This window comes from Puma concolor, chromosome B3 (assembly GCF_028749965.1).
Source record: "Puma concolor isolate L17-30 chromosome B3, mPumCon1.1.hap2, whole genome shotgun sequence".
Lineage (NCBI taxonomy): Eukaryota > Metazoa > Chordata > Mammalia > Carnivora > Felidae > Puma > Puma concolor.
Window position 1 is genome coordinate 86422152 of NC_141672.1, and position 26186 is coordinate 86448337.

At 55.4% G+C, this 26186-nt stretch overlaps 1 protein-coding gene across 11 annotated transcripts; it reads left to right on the forward strand.

Moving 5' to 3' along the window:
* The first annotated feature begins 1173 nt into the window (after nt 1–1173).
* BAHD1 (bromo adjacent homology domain containing 1) lies at nt 1174–26179 on the forward strand. Of its 11 annotated transcripts, XM_086710375.1 has the most exons (9): nt 2406–2590; nt 6831–6922; nt 16171–16254; nt 17352–18791; nt 20594–20976; nt 21946–22105; nt 22524–22600; nt 23385–23485; nt 23959–26179. In XM_086710375.1, exons 4-9 carry the CDS (start codon nt 17366–17368, stop codon nt 24146–24148), a joined length of 2337 nt encoding a protein of 778 aa, XP_086566501.1. In that variant the 5' UTR covers nt 2406–2590; nt 6831–6922; nt 16171–16254; nt 17352–17365; the 3' UTR covers nt 24149–26179. The 11 variants fall into 11 exon arrangements, with proteins under 11 accessions (XP_086566495.1, XP_086566493.1, XP_086566496.1 ...); XM_086710368.1 differs by lacking the exons at nt 2406–2590; nt 6831–6922 and adding an exon at nt 1362–1493; XM_086710376.1 differs by lacking the exon at nt 6831–6922 and having other exon boundaries at nt 2261–2590.
* The last annotated feature ends 7 nt before the right edge of the window (nt 26180–26186 follow it).

The window sequence follows — 26186 nt, forward strand, 5'->3', positions numbered from 1 at the left end:
CACTCCTCCAGCCTCACCCTACAACCACTTCCTAGGCCGAGCATGGGCTTCCTGCCACTTGGGTCTCCTTCCCTGTGAGTAGCTACGTTTCTCTTCTGACCCTTTTGGCCTCCATCCCTGCCCATTAGTGGGCATGAAGCCAAGGTCAGCACAGGCTGGGCTGCTGACAGAAGCCCTGTCCCCTCTTCTGCTTTGGCTTCAGGCTGCCAGAATGGCATGGCTCAGCTCCAGCGGCCACTGCTGCTGTTACCTTCCACCACCAGTCTCCGATGAGGGGTGGGGGACATCAGCACATGAAGCAGACCCGAACAGGGAGAAGGGGCAGTTTGGGAGGTGGGGGGGGGGGGGGGGAGGTAGGGCTGGCCTGGCTGCTGGGGGTGGGGGGTACTGCTAGGAATCCTTATCCTGGGAGGCTCAGGGAGGGGAGAAATCCTTTAGTGTCCTACTTTTATAGGTTTGGGGAATTTGCTTTCCCTAAGGGTGGGAGGTAGGAGAAGTAGGGGCACTTATCTAGGAGAACCTGGCTCTTTGAGAAGTTTCCATGCCATGGTCTTAGCTTTCAGCTTTCATTCACACACCTCCCCTGCTGGGTGACCATGTCCTTTAAACGTGTTTCCCAACACAGCTTAGACTGTCTGGGCCCCCTTGACAGCTCTGGAGGCAGATGGGGAAACCATCTTTTAGAGTTCTATTTCCCCGCCATAGGGGCTAACAGCCCTGATGGTCTTAAAGGCTGCCTGGGTGAGTGCCGGAGTCTCAAGGGCTAGGAAACACTAGGCAGCATGTGTGGTGCAGGAGGAGCCCCTCAGCCACACTCCAAGGCTGGCTTTCTCCTCACGCTCAGGCAGCCCCAGCACTCAGGGTGCTTCTCTCTGCCAGAGGCAGTCCTCGGCCCAGCCCCTCCCCGGGCTGCTCCCAGCGCTCTGGTGACTTGACACTACCCTTTTTGCTGCTGCTCCTTTTACCTCCCAAAGCTCCCCTCCCCCGCCTGAATCGGGAATGAGGCTTTGTTCTGGGGTGGACTCAGCATTTCTCAAGAACCTACTATGTGCACAGCCAGTGCTTATTGAAGCGAAGCCCTATGCCGACTCAGGCGACACAAGCTGTCCAAGACACGGCCCCTTCCCGCACCTCCCAGGGACCTCCCACACCTCCGTGTGACCTCAGCCTGCTGTGCCCACCCACCCCGCTGACCCCGCGAGCGTGCTCGGGCTTGGAAAGGCACGTCTGTGGGTGTGAGACGGAGCCACAGCATTCAGTGACTAGGGGGAAGGCAGGTAAGTGCCCACGCTTGGTCCCATCCTGGCTTGGGGACGCCAGGGAGGGAGTCCAGTCAGGGCTGTCAGGCTGCCCGCCCCCCTCCCTCCTCCCCCGGAGAGCTCAGATGTTGCCCGCGGTGGTGGAAGAGGGTGTGTGGGTGTCAAGGACTCACAGACCAGGCTCTGCTGTCAGCTGGGAATGGATGAGGGTTCCACACTCGGCTTCTGAGAAAGGTGAATTAGGAGCTGGAGTGGGGGGCGGTAGGTGAAGGGGAGAAAGAGGAAAAAGAGATGCGGGTGAGGGGTTACCGAGCTAGGACCGACCTTGCTTGAAAGGAAAGGAGACGTGGCAGGCAGGGAAGTCGGAAAGATGAGGCAAGGGCGGGAGGGGCTTCTCAGCAGTCGGGGCCCTTTCGCTGGAGTCTGGGGCCCTTTCTGCAGGAAAGGGGGGTTGTCCTCGCTTGATTTTTCGGCTGGTCTTCCCGAGGCTTTGCCCGGGGGGCAGCAGCCGCTGGCGAGGGTGGGGTGCTTCTCGGTCCGCAGTTTTCTACAGTGTGTGCTAGGGAGGAGAAGGGGGAAAGGGGATGTAGAGGGGTGACGGCCAGGGCGGGGGCGAGATAAGATTTCTCGGGGGATGGGGTAGCAGCTGGGGGACTGGGGCTCCTGGGTCGGGTCACCATGGGATACCGGTTCAGGCTCTGCAGCCGAAGAAAAAATCCAAGAAGCCGGCAAAGAAAACCACCCCCCGCCACCACCCTTGGCACCGTACCCCTCCCCCCAGGCCCCACCACTCCCCGCACCGCCTCCCCCGGCCGCCTCGTGCTGCCCCCTGCGTTGGGACGACCGACCCACGGTTCTGATTGGTCGGAGACAGGGAGGGGGAGCCGAGGGCCGGATTGGCTGGCGGGGCCAGCGCAGGGCGGGGCGGCTGATTGGCGGAGCTGGCCGAGGGGCGCGCCGCTGATTGGCTGGGGACGAGGAAGCAGGAAGGAGGGCGGCGGAGGCTCCGCTCTCGGGGAGTTTGTGGGGGAACCGCGAGCGGCGTAGCGGATCCCGGAGCCCGGCCCCCGCCGCTCGCCCGTCCGGCTGCCTGCCCCGCCCGTCCGGCCCCCGCCGTCCGCCCGCCCCGGCCAGGCGCTCCCGCCCCCCCGACGGCCCCGCCCGGCCGCGGCCCCCGCTCCGCCCGCCCGGCCCCGGCCCCCAGGAGGAGGCGCTGACGCAGCAGCGTGGAGCCCGGGAATTGAGCGCCCCCGGGGGGTTCCAGCCGCCGGATTCCAGCCCGGCTGGGGCCTGCGGGCGCCCAGAGCCGCGCCGTCCGCGCCGCTGTCCGGGTGAGCTAGGGGCCGGGGTCGAGGAGGGAGGGAAAAGGGACGAGCGGGCGAGAGGGAGCGAGCTAGGGAGGCAGCGAGTGAAGGGGAGAGGACCGGCCGCCCGTCAGCGCGCCCCACCGAGCGCGCCGCCGCCCCCGCCAGCCCGGGAAGGGACGGACGGACGGACGACGCGAAGCAGGTGCGGCCGCCCGCTTGCTCGCGCCGCCTCCCTCCCCCGGGTCCGGCGCCACGGTCCCGCCATCGGGGAGCGCAGCGCGCCTCGAGGTGACAGCCCCCGGGGGCCGCCCGCCACTCAGGCTGGGGGCGGGGTGGGTGGCGGCCGCAGGGTGGCAGCTCGGCCGGGCGGCGGCGGCGCGGGCGTCCCGGGCCGCGGAGGGCGGGAGGACGCCGGTCGTTTCCTCGCCGCGGTGGAGCGGGCTCGCCTCCGAGTGCGCGGGCGGCAAGGCCCCCGGCACCCCCTCCCGCCGCGCCCCCTCCCCCATCGCGGTCCCCGAGGCAAGGGGCCGCGGCCGGGGGCGGCGCCGCGGGATCGCCCGCTCAGGGTGGGGGGCGCCCTCCCGCGCTGGGAGGTGACCGGTTGTTGCTGGATGGGGGGCTGGGGATGGGGGCCACACCGGGGCGGGGGGTAGTGTAGACCCGACCCTATCGTGCCGAGAGGAAGGGAGGCGCCGAAGACGGAAGGGAACCGGTTCGAGGAGCGAGTGTGGGCCGCGGGAGGCCCGGCGGAGACCGTGCGGAGCGGCGGCCGAGTCCGAGGTGGGGCGGGGGGATCGAAGTTGTCAGACCGCCTCCAAGTGACAGCGGGACCCCGTGCTCGCGGCCGGGCCTGGTCTGGCCCTGCCCGCCTCGCCGCCTCTTCTCTGGAGCCGGGGGCCAGGTCAGGTCGGGCCCGAGGGGCCCGCTCCGCGGTGAAGCGCCGGACAAAGGCGGCGCCTGAGCGGGCGCAGGTGGTGGCGTCGGGGAGGGGAACAGGTCCGAGCCACCCACCCCCAGAGGCGGGCGACCGGGCCGGACTCTGCCCCAGGGATTGCGGGGGCCGGGGTGCCCGCCGGGAGAAGCTGCGGCAGTGGCTCACCACTCCAGCCGCCGATCGCCTCCTGGTTCTGGGAAGAGTGGGGTCGACCCGGCCGGAGCAGAGGGGCAGAGGTGGGGTGCACAAGGTGGGCCTTGGCTGGTGGCGACCGGGTTGGTAGACTCCAAGGCGATAGTCTGGTGAGCCACTCTAGACCCTGCCAGGAACGAGGGGTTTCAGCAAGCAGTGTCTGCTCCATGGACAGAGGTTTAGTCCCACCTGGGATATCTTCTAGTCGTCTATTGTCGACAGTCTTAGGGCAGAAGACCAATTGGATTGGAGACTAGGAGATGCCCCCCCCCCCCCCCCCCCCAGTGTTCTCCAGCAACCCATCCACAATTGTTTTCAGCACTTTTCTTTAGCTAGGAAGGTACCCACAAAGGGAAAGGAGTAGCTGGAGTTTATAAATCCAGGCAGGAATTTAATGATTAAATGAAAAGGTTTCCAGTCTTTTTCCTTTATGCCACCTGAGAGACTTTCCCAGCACCATCTCCACTCCCATGTCTTTTGAAAAACGGAGAAAAGGACCCTAGAGGGAGCACATGTCCTGGAGGGACACCACTGTCCTTGGCTAGCTAGAGGACACTTGGGAACCAGTGGCTTAAGCTACTGAGTGCATCTGTCCCCACCAGTGATCTGCTCTAAGCTCGATGCTGTTTTCCATTTCTGAAAACCCACTCAGAACTCCTGGGCTCCCCATGGGACCCTGTACCTCTTTGAAGAGTTGTGATCACAAAGACAGGGAGGCTGAGACTGTTTTGAATGTCTGCTTTTGCTGAGTTTCTGGGTTCAAGTCCCACCTCAGGTGGCTGTTGATTAGGAGCTGCTCCTAGCTGTGGTTGGCTATAATCCTGGGAAGGCTGCATGTCAGCCTTGCTTAGTATGGGCATGGAGTTAATTCATGGTCGCCCTCTGGCCCCCTCCTCAGAAGGGTCTAAACCCCAGCCTGAGTGGAGTTGAGGCTTGTGGGAAAGGGAGGTATTACCTCATGCAAGAGACTAAAGTTTATTCTGAGAGGATGTAATTGTACGTCTAAGATTCAGAGAATGGTGAAGAATTTCAAGGCCTTCTTGCCTCCCCTAGGGCCACATGGTATGTGATTTCTTTTGGTAGCAGTCAGAAGGGGGTGAGCTGGTCTGGCCACTGGGACGTAAAGGGAAATTACCAAAACAGTGTTTCCCTCTTTGACAGGCTCTTCTTGCCTGGCAGCAGACTCAAGTCAGACAGCTCAGGTGTTTAGGAGGGTTTGCTCTGGAGAGTTTACTCCAGTTAAGACTTTCTTTGTTTTTTGTATCTCCCTTTTCTTCCTGTTGTTCTGCTGTCCCCATGTCAGGCCTATGTTGTCATGGCCCCCTTTTCCCTCCTGCTTCCTCTGGCCCTTCTGATCCAGTCTGTACACAGCTGCTAGAGCCTTCTTCCTAAAGCACTCCTTCCCCCATGTCACTCCCCTGTTCACACACTTTGAGTAGCTCTCCTTTTCCTGCAGTCTGACCCTAGACATGTCCTCTACGGCTCTCCCCTGGCCATGCTGGACACAGCTATCTCCCTGCATCTTTCGGTCTGCTGCTCTCTCCAGTAGTCCCTAGCGAGGAGCCTTTTGCCTTCCTCTCTTCCCACCTGAACCCTACTCATCTTTGTTTTGCTGTCAGGCCACTCCAGGCCAACATTGCTTGCCTCTGGGATTGTGACCCTGAATTTTATAACATGGTGTCTTCTTGAGTGGTTTTGTAAGTTGGAAGTTTATTAAGACAAGGGACAGTATGAGTGTTAAATCTGTATGTGTGTGTGTGTGTGTGTGAGAGAGAGAGAGAGAGAGAGAGAGAGAGAATGTTTCAGGATTTCTAGTATAGTGCAGTGTGTGTTGTTTTTGTTGAATAAATAAATAAATGCAATTGGCTGCTTAGTTGATTGGGAACAGGGGAAACCTTCCCTTCTTCCTAAGAAATGCTCAGTATGGAGTCCTTGGTGGTTTCCAATATTTTCTGTCAAAAGCACACACATAGGGCACACTGGGGTTGGGGTTGCTTTAGCGTGGGGAACAAACGAAACTTAGCTGTTGTTTCTGATATTCCAGCTGGTGGAGAGTCTGTCCTGTGGATTGCTCACATGACACCATATAGACATGATTGGAAAAGGGCTGGAATCCTGTTTTCCTCTTACCCCACCAGGCCATTCTCTCCACCCGGCTTTGCTGCTCTTATGCAATTTTCCTTGTTGTCCATGCTAAATGAATCCATATGTTTTATCTCTTCTCAATCCTGGGTGTAAATGAGGGAGAAAACATGGTTTTGAGAACAGAAAAGAAAAAGATTCCTGGTCTGGCCCGTGGATGGGACTTTGGGGACTGGCATTGGAAGAGGTGATTATCACTGACATGGAGGCGTGATCAGCCCCACACTGGACCCATCAGAAGGGAAAGCTAGGAACCCAGCTCTCTTGGAACTTCCGATTTTGTTTACCATCAAACCTTGGACCATGGGGGAAATGTGAAAGAGGGCTGGTGACTGGTTTGAGTCTAGACAGTGAAAAAATAAATTGTGCATCCATCCCCTTTCCCCCAAACCTCCCTTTTGTGCCCCAGTTTGATGATTAATGGACCAGCATTTCCCTTCCAAGCGGGAAGGCCACCCCTCACAGTTGCCATGGCAATGCAGACCGCTCCCCGTCAATTAAAAAAAATCCCTACTACTTCTCTCTTCCTTGCTTCTACTATAGCGGAAGACAAGCTACCTCAGAATGCATTTCCTGGGCTCTCTCCTCAGCTGCTCAGGCTGTTTTGCTGTGCATCCTAGAGCACAGTCCTTCTTCTCTTTCTGGGGTTTGTCTGAGTTTCATTACCTTGAGCCAGTTGTGCCCCTCTTGGATCCAGCAGCCCCAGGAACATGTCTGTGAAGAAGCAGAGAAAATTACTGTTTTTTATTCATCCGTAATGCAAGTTAAAGGCCAGAATGAGCCTTCATCTTTCTTTTGTTTCGGGGTTAAAAAAAAAATTCCTCCACACCACGTCTGGTATGTAGAGGTATAAGTCGGGGACCCTTTTGACATCCTTAAAGGCAGTTTCAGTAAACCTGGAAGGAATTCAACTTCCCAAAATACATACTTCACATTGAAGTTGTATGGGGATTTTCAATTTATTGATTTTCATCTCTCCCCACCTCTCTGTCCTAGCATTCAGGAGGACTTGTGTGTTTTCATTTTATCTGTCCTTATTCCTCTTGGCCTTATTCCGGCAACATCTGGCCTCAGCGCCCTGTCGCAAGGTGAGTCATTAAAGAAAAAAAAAATCTTAAGGGAAAAAAGTCTCTGGAGTTGAGAAGTAGCCTGTGTTGAACTAAGGCTGCCAGCCGAAGCTGCCGGGTTTATGGAGCATTATACGAACAGCCCCAACATTAAAGGGCCTCCTTTTTATGAATGGGTTGTGAAGAATGTAAATAAAGCAGCATCTCTCAATGGGGAAGCATTTTACATAAGCAGTACTACCCTGGCCCAAGTATTTATGGGAATTCGCTAGCACAGTCTGGCAAGACTCACTTCCTTTGTGAACTTGCCATTATGCCGGGGACTTTGGAGGGACAAGGAGAGTGCTTCGGTACTAAGGGCAGCCCCAGCATGCACTCCTGCTCTGTAGGTCCAGGGCCTTGACTCTGTGGGTCAGCTCACGGCTAGAGGGTCTGTTAACCGTGACAAGACAGAAAATACAGAGAATAGTCAACAGCTCACGAAGATTAGAAACCTAGGCTCCTGACGCCTGGGGTCCTGAGATTCTGCAGCTCCTCAAAGTTTGGGCTCTTTCGACCTCCTCAAGACAGGGGACGGGGAGAACTTGGATGATGAAATCCTGCCTGGTTTTATGGGAGGCACCTAACTGGAATGAAATGGGCTGGTTTGAATTTCAGCTCCTTTACGTGTCCCTTGCCCACCTCCTGGTACTACCACTAATGAGCAGTAACCCGGCTAACAGGGAGGAGGAGGAGGAGGAGGAGGAGGAGGAACAGCAGCAGTCGAGGCTGCAGGGGCCTGTCCAGATGGCCGGACAAGCCCCCTCAGCTCCACTGAGCTCCCTCTCCCCCTTGGCTTTGCAGAGCTGAGTAGCAGCAGCAGGCCCTGGGATTCCAGTGGGGGGATCGGTGCCCTAGGCGGGGTGGTGTAGAAGCTCACAACCAGAGGACTGTGGGTTTGGTGAGCAGGCCTCAGGGCAGAGTCCTGCTCGAGACTTTGTATTGTGTCCTGGGTAGGATTTTCAACCAGATTCCATTTTTCCCAGCGGGAAACACCTGCAGAGGTTGGTTGGTTATTCACCTGACTCAGCATCCTACAAAAAACAAAAACAAAAATGTTGTCCTTGAGATCCCGCAGGCCTGATCCACCAGGAGTAAAAGAATGGGTTTGTCTCTGAGCCTTTCTGAGATTTGAAATGGGAATTTTTTTTCCAAGGCACCGTGACCGAGTTACCTGAACGAAAAATAAGTGACTCTTAGTTAACAGGATCGATGCCAGGCAGGAACTTGGTGTCTATGTCTTTTTTCTCATTAGTTTCCTTTTCCAGTGGCTTGTGGTGGAACAGGGGGTGGGGGTTGGGGTGGGAGCTTTGTCCACCTCCCCTCCATCCTTGGTTAAGGAGGAGGGACCTGGTATGCTTTCCGCCTTTTGTGACCCCAAGATCTCACCTGGAGTGGTGATGGCTGCTCCTACTTCACTTCAATCTGGAACCCCCATGGAGCTCCTTCAGTTTCCTGCAGAGGAGAGGGGTGGCCCACACTTAGGCCCGTCTCCGGCTGTAGCCTACCTGTCTAAAATGGGAGTGGAGAGGAGATTGTTAATCACATTCTCATTTGGCCAGGTGGTTGAATAGAGGTGAATCGTTAGGGTTTAGAAGATCTTGGAAGAAATCATGGGAAAGAAATTAGGGTCCATTTTGATGCCAGGATACCCTGACAGGTATGCCAGGAGGGAAGATGGAGTCACATTCCTACTATAGTCAAAGTCGGCAGGCCCTCATCAAGAAGTGAGGGGCGTCCCCTGCCATGTGCCTGGAGGGGTTCACACAGATCAGACAACGTAGAAAAGAATTATAAAGTGGGTGAAACGGGGGCGCCTGGGTGGCGCAGTCGGTTGAGCGTCCGACTTCAACCAGGTCACGATCTCACAGTCCGTGAGTTCGAGCCCCGCGTCGGGCTCTGGGCTGATGGCTCAGAGCCTGGAGCCTGTTTCCGATTCTGTGTCTCCCTCTCTCTCTGCCCCTCGCCCGTTCATGCTCTGTCTCTCTCTGTCCCAAAAATAAATAAACGTTGAAAAAAAAAAAAATTAAAAAAAAAAAAAAAATAAAGTGGGTGAAACGACTGTAAGAGATGATCTCCAGAGAACATTGAAAGGACTTAGATTTACTCAGCCCACAGGGAGGTAGCCAAGGGGTAGCTGACACATCTTTGAATATTAAGCTTGCTGTTTGGAGTGTGATGACCAAATTGCAGTCTTGATTGCAGTTCAGACTGGAGGAAGATTCCATCTGGTTCAAGCGATGTGGTGAGATCCGTGGGGGAAGTCTGTAGCCTTCATTTCTGGATTTATTGTAAAATCAAGACAACGTATCTTTGAAGCCCTCACCCCTTTCTGGGATATAAAATGGATTTCTTTCCAAAGTGCATATAAGAGTTAACTGGGGATTTTGAGCAGACTTTGCTGTAGAAACAATTTGTAAAATTATGTTTATGTTCTCTGGCCAGCCCACCAATGCCATTTAATTGGAGTACATCTTTAGTTCCTTTGTGGTGAAAAATTAGGAAAAATAAATAAGACGCTATTACTAATAATTTAAAACAACACAGAAAAACAAAATTGAATGTACAAGTTGATCTTGAATGTTGGTCTGTGAGCCCACAGTTGTACTGTATTGCAGTGGGGCCGTGGGCTTTGGGGGACTGACCCTAGATGCCCTGCCTCTAGCACTGACAGCATAGGAGTGTGGGCGAGTTCTTTTACCCTCTCTACCTGTTCTCTCCTTGTTAGGACGAGATGATAGCAACCACCTCATGAGGCAGTTGTGAGGATAAATGAGAGTGAATGGTACCTGCGGAGAGTGGAGGGTGGGTAGTGAGTGCTTGACAAACATCAGCCATCCTGTTAGACTAGAAGCCTCTGTGCTGAATTGAGAATTCCCTACACTGCACACTTCGGTGATTTGGGGACTGATAATGCTAACTCTGGTTCTTCGCTGCTGAGTTCACCTTAATACCTGTGGCATTCTTTGTCTTAATACAAGTGTGCCTCTATACTAGAGTGTGCCACCCTTGCTTGCTTAACGGTTTATGGTAAGAAGTGGAGTGAGCGGAATATATTCCTGAGGTATAGCTGGGCTATTTGGGAGAGAGAAGGAAAAGGATAGTAGTGAAAGAGCATTGTGCTGTGTAAATACGAGAGATTTCCTAAAGTAGCCCTGTTGAACTGTTGATTACGTTGAAGAGGCACAGTCCTGGGGATGGGAGAGAATTAGGGGGTCAGAGTTTCCTGTCCTGGGCTCCAAGTGATGCCATCAGTCTAGGGTAGAAATGTTTTAAATGTGGTGGAGCAGGTAGGTGGCCAGATCTTTGTTCACTCAACAAGCTTTTATTAAGCCCTGTGGGTGAGATTTAGTGGTAAGGCAGGCAGAGCCCACCTGTCCCCATAGAGCTTGCATCCTAATGAGGGTGGCCCTAATCACTTAGTTAATTAGCCATGTCTGAGGTATTTGTGTGGGGTGCCTGTAACTCTGGTAGGGTTGGACTTGTGGTTCTGCTTGTGCTGGTGGAGTGTTGGGAAGGCCTGGTCTTGGGTCTCGTTCCTCATGGCTGGCTCATTCAGAAGGTTAGCACTCTGCTGGGGAGGCTGAGGGCAGAGCTCCCAGCTTGGCCTGGCCAGCCAGCTTCTTCTGTTCAGGACAAGAGATAGCACCTCCAGTCTTGGCAAGCCGCTTTAGAAATCTAAGTTGTTGGTTCCTGGAGTGTCCTGGTGGTTGAACCGACACATATCCTTTGCCCTTCTGGGCAGGTTCCCAGAGCAGACTCGTGAGATATTGTCGTGTTTTTTGAAGAATTGTGTGTCAGTAGCATGACATTTCCTCTCAGTTCTGCTGAGGACCTGTTGCTGAGGTTTGGGGCGCCCTGTATCTTTCTGTTTTATTTCTCCCACACTTTTAACTGCCCAGAGTGAATGGGTCCTGCTGCAGGAATAGATCTGCTGCTGGCCCAGCCTGGGCACTGTGGGGTCTGGTTGGGAGAGTCTGAGGGAGCCTTAGCCTGGAACTCTCTTGTCCCCCAGGCTGGAGTAATCCTACATGGAGCTAATAAGGGTGAGTCTGGGAATAGTTTCATCTCTCTCCTGCCTCAAGACTTCAGTTTTTGTCCGTCGCTCCTTCCTACATCCAAGCATTGATGAAGCACATTTCTCAGGTTGTTTTTCCCTCAGTACACCGCGCATGAAACAGGCCCTCGGTCAGTGTCTGTAAACGAAGACCTGGTGCATATTTCACTTAGTGAGGCTACCGTGGAGCCATAGCTCTCCACATCAAACTCTAAGCACCGTGTTACAATCCTTGTCACACTCGCTTGTCCTCTTTCTTCCTACCAGCCCACGCTCCAGTTTCGTAGTCTTTTTTGCATTTTTCTTCAGCATTTAGCCTAATACTTGACACGCAGGGAAAAAGAACGAGCTTGTGTTGCGCACCTGACTTACACCAGGTATTCTGCTAGGCACTTGACACACGTGCTCCTTCAACTTGATCCTCATAACAACTTTGCTGTGTAGACAAGGAAACCAAAGCTCAGAGTTCAGGCTGTGGACCAAGCCCACTTAGGATTAGCAGCAGTATGAAGTGGCTTCTAGCCCCTGCAGGTGTCACATTTGCTGTGTTGAGCCGTGATGGGAGGTCAGCAGATGTTGGCTGAATGAGCAAAGGTGACAAGAGATGCCATGTGCCTGGGAATGAGTAGCAGGTGCTCTGGCTTAGCGGGAATGGCCCCTGCAGCTACAGGTCTACTTTGTGCACAGAGAAGCTGTGCACTAGGAAGAAGCTAGAGAGAGCAGATCACCCGAAGTAGGTGTGTGTGCCTTTAAGGAAACCCTCTAAAGACCAGTTTTGTATTGCATGTGATTGCCTTCTAATTTGTCAGGTTAGAGTTTCTTAAAGCAGAGCACCATGGTGTGACTAAAATACAGTGCTCTTTGCCCACTGTCGTAGTGCAGTTGTCCATGTGTGTATGTTGATTTCTGGACTCTAGGGATACACTGTCTCTCTCACTCTCAGCCCCCACTAAAAGAAGGGCCTTGTCCCACAATGAGGGCCCTGGCATTTTCTACGGAGGAGATTCCACCATCTGTACTGCTAACTATATTCATGAATGTAATTGTAATTCTCATATAAAATCGAAGAGTCCACTTTATAGTTTGAGTCAAAACTCCCCACTGAGATTTGTGTTCCTTTACAGTTACAAGAGGCTGGTGTCCAGCTTTGCGTCTGGAGCCAGAAGTAAGTGGGGGTTTTGGACACTTGGGTGCTGCTCTGGGCCTGTATGCCTGGGCCCTCTTGCTGGGATGGTCCGGGTAGACAGAAGTAGCCAAAGATGGGACCCGGATGCCAGGCTGGGTTGGCTGAGATACCAGACCCAATGCGTGATGGGTGTGAACCTTCACCGTACAGCTGCTCCCACCTTTCTGAGTTCCTGGGAGCCTCCACAGTGAAGTATGAGGAGCAGGTGGTCTGGCCACTAGACCACTAGACCTGAAGGCAGTCTATAAAACAAGCTATGGCCAGATGGGTCAGGCCAATTCCCTCTGGTGGGGTGGGTGCTTCCTGCCCAGGGTTGTAGGATATCAGCTTGACTGCAGAGTGAATTGGGTGCCCACAGCAGGTGAAGCTAAACAGGCACTGGAGAGTTGGAGCCGGTGGTGGCCGAGGCCACTGGTTCCTCTTCCAGGGCAGCATCCCGGGGACTCGGGCACTTCTGCTGTCTGTGGGTGTCCATGCTGAAGCAGCAGTCAGATGGCGGAAGCTGGCAAACGCACGCCCCCCTGACCCCATCCCCTGGGCTTTTCACCATCCAGTTGAGTGTTTCCCAGAGGCACGGAGCTGTTGTTTAGGGTTTGTTGGGATACAGTTTCTGCCCCTGTCCTCTCCCTGTGTGGTAGATGGAACCCCACACACAGAAGTCCCGCCATAGCCTCTCCATCTTTACCTGGGGTTGACACTTGGGTGTCTTTGGCAGAATAGAAGCAGAGCAGAGTTCAGGTGTAGGCTAGGTTTTCAGATCTCTCTCAGCCCCAACAGCTCTGGGCTCCTGATGTGGGGAACCTGCCCCCCAAGCCAAGAGCCACTGCCTTCCTCTGTGGGTCTGGAGGGTGGGGGAGAAGTTGGTCTGCCTGCTTCCTACCCTACTAGGCTTCTGCACAGAGACTAGTGTCATCCTCACCACCATTCTTAAAATTCCTTTTGATTTATCCATTTTAGATGAACAAATCAGGTTCAGAGAAGTTAAATAAGTTGCTAACCAGGGACAGAGCTGACATTCGAATCCAGGTCCACCTCGCTTGAAGGTTTGGTTCTTTCCAGTTTACCAGCCATGGGGGATTGGAGGGACCCCAGACTCGACTTAACCTGGCTTCATCATAAGAATTTCAGCAGCTTCACCTGTTTTCCCGTGAAGTAACACCAACTAAATTTCAATCAACAGGAGCGTGCCTTTGTGCTCTTGCTGCTTTTCTTCTCTGATAGAAGATTCAGGAAAGTCAGTGCTCATGAAAAACTGTTATTCCTTTGGGGGAGTGTGGAAATTATTCCGAGAGAGTGCAAAGGAAGGAAGTGCTTAATTCAGTGCCAACCGTGTAGCTTTAGGTGTAATCGGAATTGGGAGGTGGCTTGGGTCAGGAACCCTCACCCAGGTGACCAGCTAGTCTGCCTTTGCCTAAGACCCCCCTGCATACTTTCCTCCTATTAAAAATAAAGCAAAAAGCCTGAAAAGTAGAATTTAAAATGCAGAGATTTCAGGAAGGGTAGTGGGGCAGAGTCCTGGGTCCTGAACCTCTAAGAATGGGGGTGGGTGTATACTCTAGAAGCTGGGTAAGTAAGGGTGGGGGGAGAGCTGCAGCCAAAGCTGAGAGCCCAAGGGCAGCCTCCGTTTGCAGGAGTGATCTGGACTTGACACACTGGTTTTCCCTTCAGCAGTGCCCACAGCCCACATTCCTCCAGGCCTCTGACCCTCCCTTGCACACGGCACTTTGGGTGTGCTCTGCCTGTGTGAGAGCGGAGGGTGGTGCATGATGCTTCTGCAGTTTGCGGGCAAGACTCAAGTCTTCCTTCCCTTTTTACTTTTGTAGAGTTGACTTCTAGTCCTGAGCAGACATGGGGTACAGGATATGGACACTTCAGCTTAGTTTTGTGACCCAAAGTGCCTGGGGCTGTGATGGCCTGTTTGCTGTCTTTAGAATACACTTGTGATTTTAGATTCAACCTGTGGTTTGCTGGATCTTTGGTATGGAGGACACCGGCCAGCCACTGTCCTTCATGGCAGCTGGCTGTTGGCCGATCAGGCTAGGGACGATCAGACTGGTCTTCTTCAGTGTGAGCTAGCTTGACACAGTCTAGGTGAGCAGTAATGTGTCCTGGGGAGTCCCTCCTAAGAACCTTCTCTCAAGGGGGCCCAGACCATGTATGCCTGGGAGGACAAGGCTTCCCAAAGAGAAGGGTGGTGCTGAGACAACCCAGGCACCCTTGTCTCTTTGCAGTGGTAGGAAGTTTCTGGTTGAGCTAGTGTGTAAGGACAGGACAGCAGGAGCATTGGCAGAGCTGGAATGGGAGCCACACCTCCTGCTTTCCCAGGATTTTCTTCCCCCTTTGAGCTGGGCCACCCCTGCAGGTTAGAGGGGCCTGGCAGGCTGGGAGCCCCCTCCACCCAGCCCCACCCCAGGGAAGAGCTGCAGCCGAAGTTCTCACAAGTCGGGCTTCAAAGCATGACTCATTCTCTCATTCTCCTCAGACTGGAGGGCAGCGAGGGAGGCAGCAGAGACCCCAGCCTCTCCTGGAACAGTGAGTGACATTGCTGCCTTAGGCACCACACGAAAGCTAGGAGTTCTTTTGCTGGTGATGAGGGATTTGGTGGATTCAAGGGAAGCTAGCAGTAGGCTCTTATGTTTGATTTGGAAACGTGACTTGCATCCTGTGATTTAGAGGCTTCCTGGGATCAGGGGACAGTGGGTACGATACTACAGGGAATGCAACCCCAAGTTCTGGGGCCAGTCTCCCTACAGTGGAAGGCTCCCTCCCAACCTTCACCTGCTGGGACCTTTTGCGTGTTGAGAAGGGAGGCAAGTATCCCAGAGTCCACTCTTGCAGCTGGTCCACCAGCAAACTGGGGGCGGATGGGGGGGAATAAGGGACAGGCCAGTCACCTCTCAGCTAAGAGCTCTTTTGTTTGCCAGGCTTGAAAGCACCTCCCTGAGCACCCTCTCTTTTCCATCTGGCCCTGTACTTGCTTTGTACTTGGTGTCCATGTCCTTAAAGGCCACAAGCCCAGGTGACCTCAGCCTTGGCCCCCAGCCATTCCCAGGCCGGACTCCTCTGGTAACTTGGGGCCTGTTGAGGGGCTTCGGTTCTTGCTCAGCTATGCGGTCTGTTCACAAATCCTGTCTCCAGGCCCTTTGGGGGTGGGGAAGGGCTGGGCCTAGGCTTTCGTAGGAAATACAGATGTGCTTCTTGTTGCTGCGCCTCCTCCAGCACAGGGGTGCCCTGCATTTGAGAAAAGGGCCTGTGGATCTTAAGCAATTGGGATGCTTTTGAGAGTAAAAGGAGGCATTGCTAATAAGCCTGCTGAGCAAACAGGGATGGGTGGTCACCCTGATTAGAAGCAGGAAAAAGTCTTAGGCAGCCTAGCAGATGCCTGGGATTTTTTAAGGAGCTCTCCTGTCTGTGCTTCAGGAAGGAATGGATTTGTCTCCTGTGACTCTGCCTTGTCCCGGCCTGGTCTCTGGGCAGTGGCAGGTCCCCGCACGTGGCCAGAGCAATGCCTGGCACAGTGCCTCCCTTTTCCAGTTTTCCGAGTCCTTTCTTGAGGGCGAGGGACACCCACGGTGCCCTCAGCCTCGTTTTCTGAGCACCCTTTCTCAACTAGTGCAGTATGTGTCAGGAGAAAAGGTACCCAGTGACCCCAGCCGCTGACCCAAGGCCAAAGGAGCTGGCTGGGAAGGGCTCAGGAATTCCTGGGAGCTGTCAGGCTTGGGACTTTCAGGGTTAAATCCTGGCCCAGCAGGGACTGCTCCCAGCTTCTGGGGAGAGTGAGTATGAATAACAATAGCAGTGGGGAAATTAAGCTGGAAAGCCTGGGCTTGCTGGGTGGGGAGGGGGTTGCAGGGTGCCAGAGAGGGCAGAGCCTTGTCTGACACCTTATTTGGCAGCACCTTGCTTTGCTTTGGGGAGTAGGTAAGGAGTGAACAGCTCACTAGTCTCTGACCACTGACTCTGACACCCCCACCCCCCACCCGCCAGTTCTCCATTGCCTTGGCCATGCCAGCTTCCAGGATACAGCCCAGCTCTGGCCTCTCATTCAGGAGGGGGCCCAGGCTGCCCCAGGTATGTTGGGGGCAAGGGGAGTATTTGCCAAGTAAAGTTAGGGGATGATGCCTGGTCAAGTGGGCATCTTCTCTCTGGGGCTTTGGGCTTTCTGCCGCTACCCCCACTCCACTCCACCGCACCCCCAGTCCTCTTCTCTGCCCAGCTTCTTGCCTACCAGGAAGGAGACCTGAGAAATAGGGCAGGACTAGCAAGGCAGCCCGTTTTATCCCCTGAGTTAGTTCTTTCCTTTGATACTTCATTTCCCTCTTAGTGGCTGGTGAGGGTTTAAAGCTATACCACAGGCCTAGTTTGTGTTCCGTGAGTTTCCTACCCAGGGATTCTGGCCCTTGCCTTATGGACATCCCTTCTCTGGGCACAGGCACTGTTTGGGCTGCCCTTCCCTAGAATCTGAACCATGGTGGGTCTGGCTTCTAGGGCTGGCCCAGACCTCCCCTGGACTCCTCAAGGCCAGGCCTTCCCCTTCAGGGGGCTTTTCCAGCAAAATGCAGGTTATGGCTTTCCTGCTGTATGTGCCCGGCAGGGTGTCCCCACAGGCTGGATTTTGCTACCTCCACAGTCCAGCAGGCAGCTTCCTCACCTTAGCTCCCCACTGTCCATGTCCTTATCCTCCTGTGGCCAATCGCAGAAGCCCCAGGATGGGGGAAGGGTTGGTGATGTTTTTAAAGGAACAGATGGGCTCCCACCATCCAAGCCCCCATCCTGGCTTGGCATCTTCACAGCCTCTTCTTGACCTGCAGTGAGTATCTAGTGGAAGAAGAATAGATAGACTGAGAACTTTGCCCCCAGCACTTTCTGTCTTCTCATCCCAGGGTCTGCATCCTTCCATAGGGGCTTAGTTCAAAGAAGGACCCTAGGTTAAGAGAAGAGTGGGGCAGCCAGTCCTTGCACAGCTGTTGGTAGCCTGATCCCACTGGACCCCCCCCCCACCCCGGAAGAGGGGTCTTGGGAAAAGCCAGGCTGTAGATGGGATGAGTGTAGGCCAGAATGACGGAAGGTTGGGGGCGGGGGGTGGCGCTGGATGGGCTGCAGCAGAGGAGAGGCAGACAGGGCAGGGCGAGGTGGGCTTCTCTCATTGCCTGCCTTCTGCCCTGCAGATCGAAAGTACTCCATGACACACACGCGGAGGAAGTCCCTTCCCATGCTGAGTTCGGGCCCCACTGGCCGCCGGGAGCCCCTGCAGATGGAAGGCAGCAATATGGAGCAGGGGGCGGAGAGTGTGGAAGCAGGCATGCCCGAGAGCCCAGGGCACCTCACAGGGCGCCGCAAGAACTACCCACTTCGTAAGCGCCCATTAGTTCCTGAGAAGCCTAAGGCCTGCAAAGTGCTGTTGACCCGCCTGGAGAATGTGGCTGGTCCACGGAGTGCAGATGAGGCTGATGAGCTGCCCCCTGACCTGCCCAAGCCCCCCAGCCCAGCCCCATCCAGTGAGGACACTGCCCTTGCCCAGCCCCGCAAGAGGCGCCTAGCCTCCCTCAATGCGGAGGCCCTCAATAACCTGCTGCTGGAGCGGGAGGATGCCAGCAGCCTGGCCGGCACTCGTCGCAGTCGAGGGGGAGACCCTCACCGCAGTCGGGACCGTGACCGGGCCAGTGGGGGCTGGTCCTCTTCCAAGAAGCGGCCCCGGCTAGAGGACCTCGGAGGGGGAAGTCGGGACCTGTCCCCAGAGCCAGCACCTGAGGAGGGTGCTCGTCGAGATGGTGACCCAGCTCCCAAGAGATTGGCCAGCCTGAATGCAGCTGCCTTCCTAAAGCTGAGCCAGGAGCGGGAGCTACCCTTGAGGCCGCCTCGTGCCCACCCAGAAGCAGATGGGCGCTCCACAGAGCCACCAGCACTGAGGGTTCCGAGGCCAAAGTGGGCTAAAGTCAATGGCAAGAACTATCCCAAGGCCCGGCAGGGGCTTGGCTCTGGGGAGGCCGTAGGTCCACCCGGCTGGCAAAAGCACCCCGAGGAGCCATGGCCATCTGCCACCCCTCGTGGGCCAGCCAGCCAGCCACCTTACCAGCCCCTGAGCAAGGCTCTGGAGAGCCCCTTGGGGCTGCGCCCCCACCTGCCCCTGCTGATGGGTGGGCAGGCAGCCTTGAAGCCGGAGCCTGGGCGCCCAGGCGAGGAGTCACCTGCCCCCAAGCAGGAACTGCACCAGCCTTCTTTCCCTGCACCCCAGCTGTCCCCCCTGCCGATGCCTGGCAACCCTGCCCACTACAGTGGCCTGTGTGGTAGGCCTGAGCTCCCTGCACTAGGCAGCTTCTACCTGTACTGCCGCCAAGATGGGCTGCAGTATGGAGGCTACTCCCCCTGCCCCATGCTTCCTGAGGGCAAGTTGTCCCCAGTGGCTGCACCTAACGAGGGGCTCCTCTTGGCACCGAGCTCAGTGCCCGCAGGCACCCCTTTCCAACACCCTCCCTGGGGCTCTCGCTACTGCTTTAGCGAGGATACTGGAGTGAATGGCTACAGCATCTGTGAAATGTTGCCCCCGTCTCTTACCCATATTGGCACCACCTGTGGCGGCTGCCCCTACAAAATGCCTTTTGCAGCAGGTAAGCCTTCTTAGGTGTGGGATGTCCCAGGGAGTCAGATAGTGTCCTGGGAGGGTGGGCCAAGGATTGGGTGGGGTTCCTTGAGGTCTAGTTACAACATGGGTGGTAGGGGGCTTTGGAAAAGGAAGACTCCCCTAGTTTCATGCCCCAAGCCAAGGAGTATTCCCAGAAAAGGGGCCTGTGTCTAGCTCTTTGCTCTGGCTCCCCTGTGTATGGAGATCTCTTGGCCAGGTAGTTAGGTAGCACCATGGTGGTGGAGGGGGCAGGGAGAGCCATCCCTTCCTCCCCATTAGGATACCCATTCTCAGACTCTTGAATAGCAAATTAGGTATTGAAATTAGTGCTTTTGCCAAGTTGTTCCTATGTCCCTTTGCCTTCCTCGAGGAGAGCTAGAATTCTACTTTCCAGGAGCCCATTCCATCTGCATGCTGGCCTAGTTCAGCATTCATGGGAAGGAGGGTGGGTAACCAGGCCCAATAGGTGGTGCCAGACGCAGCTGGATTGCTTTGCCCTGGCCATACAGGCCTTGAGAGAGAGGTAGTGCCCAGACTTGGCATCGCCTTGCTGGGGGCTAACAGGGGGCACACTCCGAGAATAGACCAGCAGAGTTCCCTGGCACAGACAGAGTGCTGACAGGGTCCGTGGCTTTGGTGTCTGCCTTCCTAGCAAGGCCCAGACACCAGGGAGGCTTGCGCTGTAGCCAATGAGACACCCCCACGGTGATCACTCTTACCCCAGACTGGCAGGCGTGTCCTCACATGCTTCTCCAGGCTCTGTCCCTGGCTCCTAGGTGGAAATGAGGTGACCAGAGCCATCCTGTCTAGCGAGTCTACCCTGCTGCTGATGAAATGAGAGGCTGGGCCTTACCAGGGCTCTCGTTGCTACTACCCCACACCCCATCTTGTAGGGGGTCTATAAAACAACTTTATAGACCAGTTGACTCTGGCCCGACTGGTTGTTTCAGGTTTTGGTGTGAGTTGGAGCACTAAGAAATGAGATCAGGCTGCTTCTTGGGCTTTTCCTTCTTTTTTGTACCATTCTCCCATATCTAGACCCCTAAACCATGGGACCCAAGACCCTACCCCCTTACCCTGGAACACCAGTAAGCACCACGTGCCAGGTATTGTTCCAAGCACTTTACATACAGGAGGCCACATGGCATGTAATTGAGTACAGATTCTGGAGCCAGACTGCCTAGAGTGAAATGTTCTCCCCCACTTCCTTAGACACGTGACCGTGGGACAAGCCAGTAACTGCTTGTGTCTCGGTTTCCTTAATTTAGAATGGTGGCAGTGGTACTTACCTCCTAGGGTTGATGTAAGGATGTAAGGATGAGATGAGTTAATACGTTGATAAGAAAAACGCCTGGGACACTCTATATGATATTTGCCATTCCTGCTTCTATTGCAAGGCACTGAGAGGTAGCATGACTTGCCTGCGGTCATACAGTCGGTGAGTGGCAGGTCTGGGGTTGACATCCTGGGCTGACACCCACTCCCCTGCTCCTTAGCACTGTGGAAGCCCCGGAGGAGAATAAGTCAGAGCTAGAGACTCTGTTCCCATTACCTGCCCTTCTTGCAGGCTAGAAGGGGGAGATAGCTGTGGGCCGGTCTCCAAGGTCAAGAAGCACCCTTGGCCAGTCACTCTGACAGTCTACCTCAGAGGCCCCTGACTCCACTTGCACCTCAGGGACCCTTGGGTACACACTCCGAATTAAGACAGTAGGCTCTGAAAGCAGGGGGGCCAGAGGGATTGTTACTGCTTGTCCTTACCTGTCCTAACCCCTCTCTTCTTTTCCCCAGAAGGCTGCAGGTCCCTAGGCCAGCTGGAATTTCCTCTCCCGGAAGCCGGCCACCCTGCCTCACCTGCCCACCCCCTCCTGGGATGCCCTGTGCCCAGTGTGCCACCTGCAGCGGAGCCCGTCCCTCATCTTCAGACACCCACCTCGGAGCCCCAGACGGTAGCCCGTGCGTGCCCTCAGAGTGCCAAGCCTCCTAGCGGCTCCAAGTCAGGTCTGCGCACGGGCTCCAGCTGTAGGCACACTGCGAGAAGCAAGGCTGCCTGCAGGCCCAGCCACCCCAAGCAACCGCGCGTCCAGCGCCCACGCCCACGCCGCCGCCGCCGCCGCCGCACTAACGGCTGGGTTCCCGTTGGGGCTGCCTGTGAGAAGGCGGTCTATGTCTTGGTGAGTGCCAGCTGTTAGCCGATGGGGAGGAGGGAAGGGGCCAGTGGGGACAGGACCCGCTCTGAGGTGGGTTCCAGGAATCCTGGACTCGAGCCTGGTTCCCAGGCTTATACCCTGGGAACCAGTCATGCTGGCCCGGCCTCCTTCCCTAGCCCCTCCGATCCTGTACCATGTGCCTTGAGGAGCTCCGGGGACATACAGTCAGAGCTGTTGGCCTCCATTTCTGTCGCCGACTCTCAGGGAACCCATCTGAAGTGGCTTCACAGCTCATCCTTGATCATACTGTCCCTTCTATCCTGGATTATAAAATGGAGGACTTTCATGGAGGCTTCTTGGATGAGTATGCATAGGGATCGTTGGGATAGGCAGAGAAAATGAGTGTGATGCCAGGAACGTTGGAGATGCAGATGATGAAAATGCTTGACTAAACTTTACTGAGTACTTTCTGGGTGGCAGAAAGTAAATACCGCATTATTCCTCACTACTACTCTGGGAGGTACATATCCCGTGTTCCTGTAATTATCCCCATCTCACAGATGAGGAAACTGAGGCATGGCAGCAGACTAATTTGCCCAGGGCTACCCCACTTAAGGGCTTACGGGTCAAACCCATACTGCCCCGATAGGAAGTTTGAGAACTTTGCCAGTGGTGTGGGCTTGGAGCAAGAGAGCCAGCTCTTGGGGTGTGGTTCATAGCGCAGCGTCAGAAGCTTTAGGCCACTTTCCCAGCCCTATTCCTATTTTTCTTTCTTTCTCCAGCCATAGGGATCTCCCATCTGCATCCTGCTCCTGAGAGCCAGGCTTAGGGAGAAGAGGCCACTGTGCAAGCTGCTTTTACAGCTTCCCATCCTCAGTGGTTTGACTGCCCTGAGGAAAGCACAAAGAGAATGTCTTTCGCTCCCTCCCTTCCCCCTCCTCACTCTGAATGTGGCCCCCACGAGCCTGTTTGTGTCATTGATTTCTTGCTTAGGATGAACCAGAACCAGCCATCCGAAAGAGCTACCAGGCAGTGGAGCGGCACGGAGAGACCATCCGGGTCCGGGACACTGTCCTCCTCAAGTCAGGCCCACGAAAGACATCCACACCTTATGTGGCCAAGATCTCTGCCCTCTGGGAGAACCCTGAATCAGGTACCCCCTGCCTGGAGTCTGATCTGCTACTAGTCTCCTCATGTTCTTGGCACAGAGTCTGCCTTCCACTCAGCCGGCATCTGTCTGCTGCTGAGGGTTGCAGATGGCCTTGTGGTTTGGGTTGGATCAGCTCTTTAACCTTTCCCGCCACTGAGGGCTAGGCACCTGTCCCCCCCCCCCCCCCCCCCTTCACCTGTCAGTGCCTTTTCCTCCTTCTTCCTCCATGCCTGACAGCATTCCAGGCCACTGAGCTGCCAGGCTTGGCCTGAGGCAGGGGATATGGGTGGCTGGAGCCTGCAGTATTGGCCCAGGCGTTGAAGTTGGATGAGACTGCAGGGCAGGTGGCCAGCCTTCCTGCCTGTCTAAGTAACTCTGGGGTTGCCAGCTCGAGCCATGACTGCTTCTCTTGTCCCCCTAGGAGAGCTGATGATGAGCCTCTTGTGGTATTACAGACCAGAGCACTTACAGGGAGGCCGCAGTCCCAGCATGCACGAGGTGAGCCGCCTGGCCGGTGTGTTGGGGAGGGCAGGGGTGGCAGAGGGAGAAACTGCGGCACCAAGAACATGGCTGGGGAGGCAGCCATGGGCAGTCGAGTGATCGTCGCCTTGGACGCCATGGAAGGGCCTGGGTTTTAGCCTCTTTTCCCAACACTGATCCAATTCATGTTTTAAAGGGAACAGTAACTTTTGTCTTCAAAGGGGAACAGGAAGGGAAGCCCCCAAGGGCATGCCAGAATGGGAGCAAGTAGATGTGTCCTCCTGGCAGCAGGAAAGGGGAGGTGGAACTGCACACTTGGCCCCCTTTGATACCGTCTGTGGCATGAGAGGGAGGAGAGACTCCAGACACTCTTGGGCACTTTACCCAGCTGTGTGCCAGGAGAGATAGTGCCATCGGTGTGGTCACTCCGCCCGCAGTCTGAGCTCCCTTTCTCTTTGTTTCCCTTGCTGGGACTTTTCATCTCATGGGGAGATGGGCACCAGTTCCCCTCTCCTCCCTTGAGCTGGGGGTCAGGAGGCTGATGACATGGGCTGGGGGGCGGTGCTGGAACAGGCCCCTGGCTATTCCTGAGTAGGAGGGACCTAGGGAGGGAAGAGTGCCTTGGGGTGGGCACTAGGTGCGGAGCAATTAGGCCAGAATTCCAGAGATGCTCCCTGGCTTCCCGGGCACTAGCTGGAGTTATCTTAGGTCACAAGTCCCAGGAGAAGAGTTAATGTCCACCTTGCTCCTGGAGGTAGGTGCTTCCAGTCCTGGTACCAACAACCTCCTCTCTCTCCTTGAGCCTTTGCAGAATGAAGTCTTTGCATCGAGACATCAGGACCAGAACAGTGTGGCCTGCATCGAGGAGAAGTGCTACGTGCTGACCTTTGCTGAGTACTGCAGGTGGGTGGTACCCTGCACCTCTGTCTAGCCTCTCCCCTCAGACTCCCCAGGGCTGTTTCGGGGGCTGAAATTCCCAAGGGGATCTCATTCACTGGGCCTGACCTCCCAGAATGTTCTTCTTTACAGCCTTCCACCATCTGATGTTTGTAGAAGAAAGAAAAATTGTTCTTCCTCTAAGACAGAGTGGTTGGGGCAGAGTTGAGGATGGTTACAGTACTGCTCTCAGAGAACCATCGAGGAGAATTGGCAGGTGTTGGGAGGGAGGCCCCAGCAGATGTGCTTCCCCAGTGACAGAGAAGATGGACTGGCGGTTGGCAGAGAGGGCATAGCCCCCAGGACAGGGATGGAGGCAGCACCAGCCCTTGTGGGGGTGGGAAGGGATGCCCCAGCTCTCTGGGCAGGGTGGGGAAGGAATTGATCTTCCTGCAAAGGTGGCTGTGGTAAAGACAGCAAATGGTGGTGTGTCACTGCAGATTCTGTGCCATGGCCAAGCGTCGAGGCGAGGGCCTCCCCAGCCGAAAGACAGCACTGGTGCCCCCCTCTGCGGACTACTCCACCCCGCCACACCGCACAGTGCCCGAGGACACGGACCCTGAGCTGGTGTTTCTTTGCCGCCATGTCTATGACTTCCGCCATGGCCGCATCCTCAAGAACCCTCAGTAGCCTCCTCAGGCTCACACTGAGGCTGCCCACGGGCAAGTGGGGCTCGGGGCAGGGGGTACTGCTTGAAGCACAGCACTTGGTTAAGGGGCCACAGGGACCTGAAGTTGCTGGCCTGTGGTTCTCTTGGGGGGGAGGGCAGGGATCCCTATGGGTACTGGGCCCTTGGGAGGGAAGGGGAGGCCAGGGTATAGGGAAAGCATCACAGCCCTCAGCTTGGCCCAGGGTACCTCTCTATGGTTGCCTGGGTGGAGACTTGAAGAAGCAGTCTTCCCTGAGACTGGGCCAAGCCTGAGGGGCATGGGGCCCTGGGGGAGGGGAGAGTCTTTCAGGAACAAGGCCCACTAGGCTCTTTAGCCTCCCCTGGGCCCTTCAAGAGGGAGTGGGAGCCAGCTTTACCTCACCCACTGTGACCCGCTGCTTCCCCATCAGCCTGGGACCAGGCTCTCCCAGATTTTAGCACAGCTCCGAGTTCCTTCCTTTGAGGCATAGAGAGCCAGAGTCTGGCTTCCAGAGCATGGACTTGCTTTTTCTAGACTTGGGGCCTTTCCCTGGCTTCCTCCTTTGCCCCTGCAGTAGCCCCTGGTGCTGGGACAAGTTACCCAGTGCACATAGTCATGGGTGTGGCCCACTTGTGGGAATCAGCTTCCTGTCTGCCTCCTGGTGAGGGCCACCCAGCAGGTCTGGCTTCCCAGAAGCTAACTGGTCAACATGAGGTTTATCATGTCTGGGAGGGCAGAAGGGAGCTGGGAGGGGGTGGGGGGCAGGGGGCAAGGAAAATTGCTACCTGATTTATTGAAGACTTTTCCTCTTGCCTTACACTTGGAGGTTCTAGGAAACCTCTTGCAGAACTTCATACATGACTCTTCAAGCCACACCCACCTGAAATCAAACCAAAGGAGTGCTGTGGCTCCCCTTGCCCTGCCACCCCTTACCCTAGTCTTTTGTAGATTGCACTAATTTACATCCCTGCGAGAATCAACACTGTATCAGTCCACAGACCTGCTGAGCTGCAGCCACTCACTCTAGGAGCTAAGGACCTGCATTTTCAGTTTGTTCCTGTTGCCCAGGGGCCCCGTTCTCACCTCATGCTGCTCCCCAGAGTAGATTAGAGGCTGAGCCCCCTCTTGTCCTAGTCAGGACTAGGCCCTGGCCCTGGGGCTGTCTGTGAGGGGGCTGAAGCAGCCTGGTTCTTTCCTGTTTGTACCAAAGAGGAGCATGGTGGGGAGGGGAGCACAGTGTGGCTTGGGCCCTGCTTATGAGCACTTACACAGGGCACACCCCTGGGGGTAGGAGCCAAGGAGGGCAGCACTCCCTCTTCTCCCCTAGGGAGGGGCAGGCACAGACCCGGCATGTAAGGAGGTGACACTGGGTGAGGACAGTCAAGCTGGGTCTAGAGAGGGAGGTGGAAGCAAATCCTGTGGGCGCTCCCAGCCTTGTGCTATAGGCTGCTCCCAGTTGGTCCCTGGGCTTAGGGGGGCCCTGGAGGCTTCGGAGGTGAATTTCCATACAGAAAGCCCAATCCCAAACCTGAAGGGAAGGGGCTAGGGTGCCCTTGTACTGAATAAGCTGTCAGGAGGAAGGCGTGGGGCAGTAAGAGAGGTTGGCAGAGTGGCCATGGGGCCTTTGGAGAGCCAGCCTTGGAGCCTGCTCATCCCCAGGGTGCTTGGCCCTTGCTGCTGAGGAGCCCAGCCTCACCTAGCAGGAAAGGAGATCAAGGCCCCTCCTCCCAGGAGGCAGGGTCTGCTGCCCAGAACTTAAATGCTTTTGAAATCTCTTAGATGTCGAAATATTTTTTCGAACCTGAAAATGCAGCTGGTAGAATTTCAATGGAAGCATAATTCATGTAAAATATATTTTAGTTGATATTTTGTAAAATGCACTTTTTGTGTGTGTCGACCCTGGTTTCTCAGATCTGTATTTCAGTGTTTACAAGGGAGGGAGGACCTTTCCTCACCTCCCTTTTGACAGAGATTAGAAGTACTTCTTTAAGAAAAAAATAAATTTGAAAAATTGTATTGATTTAGAAAAGGATTGTTTC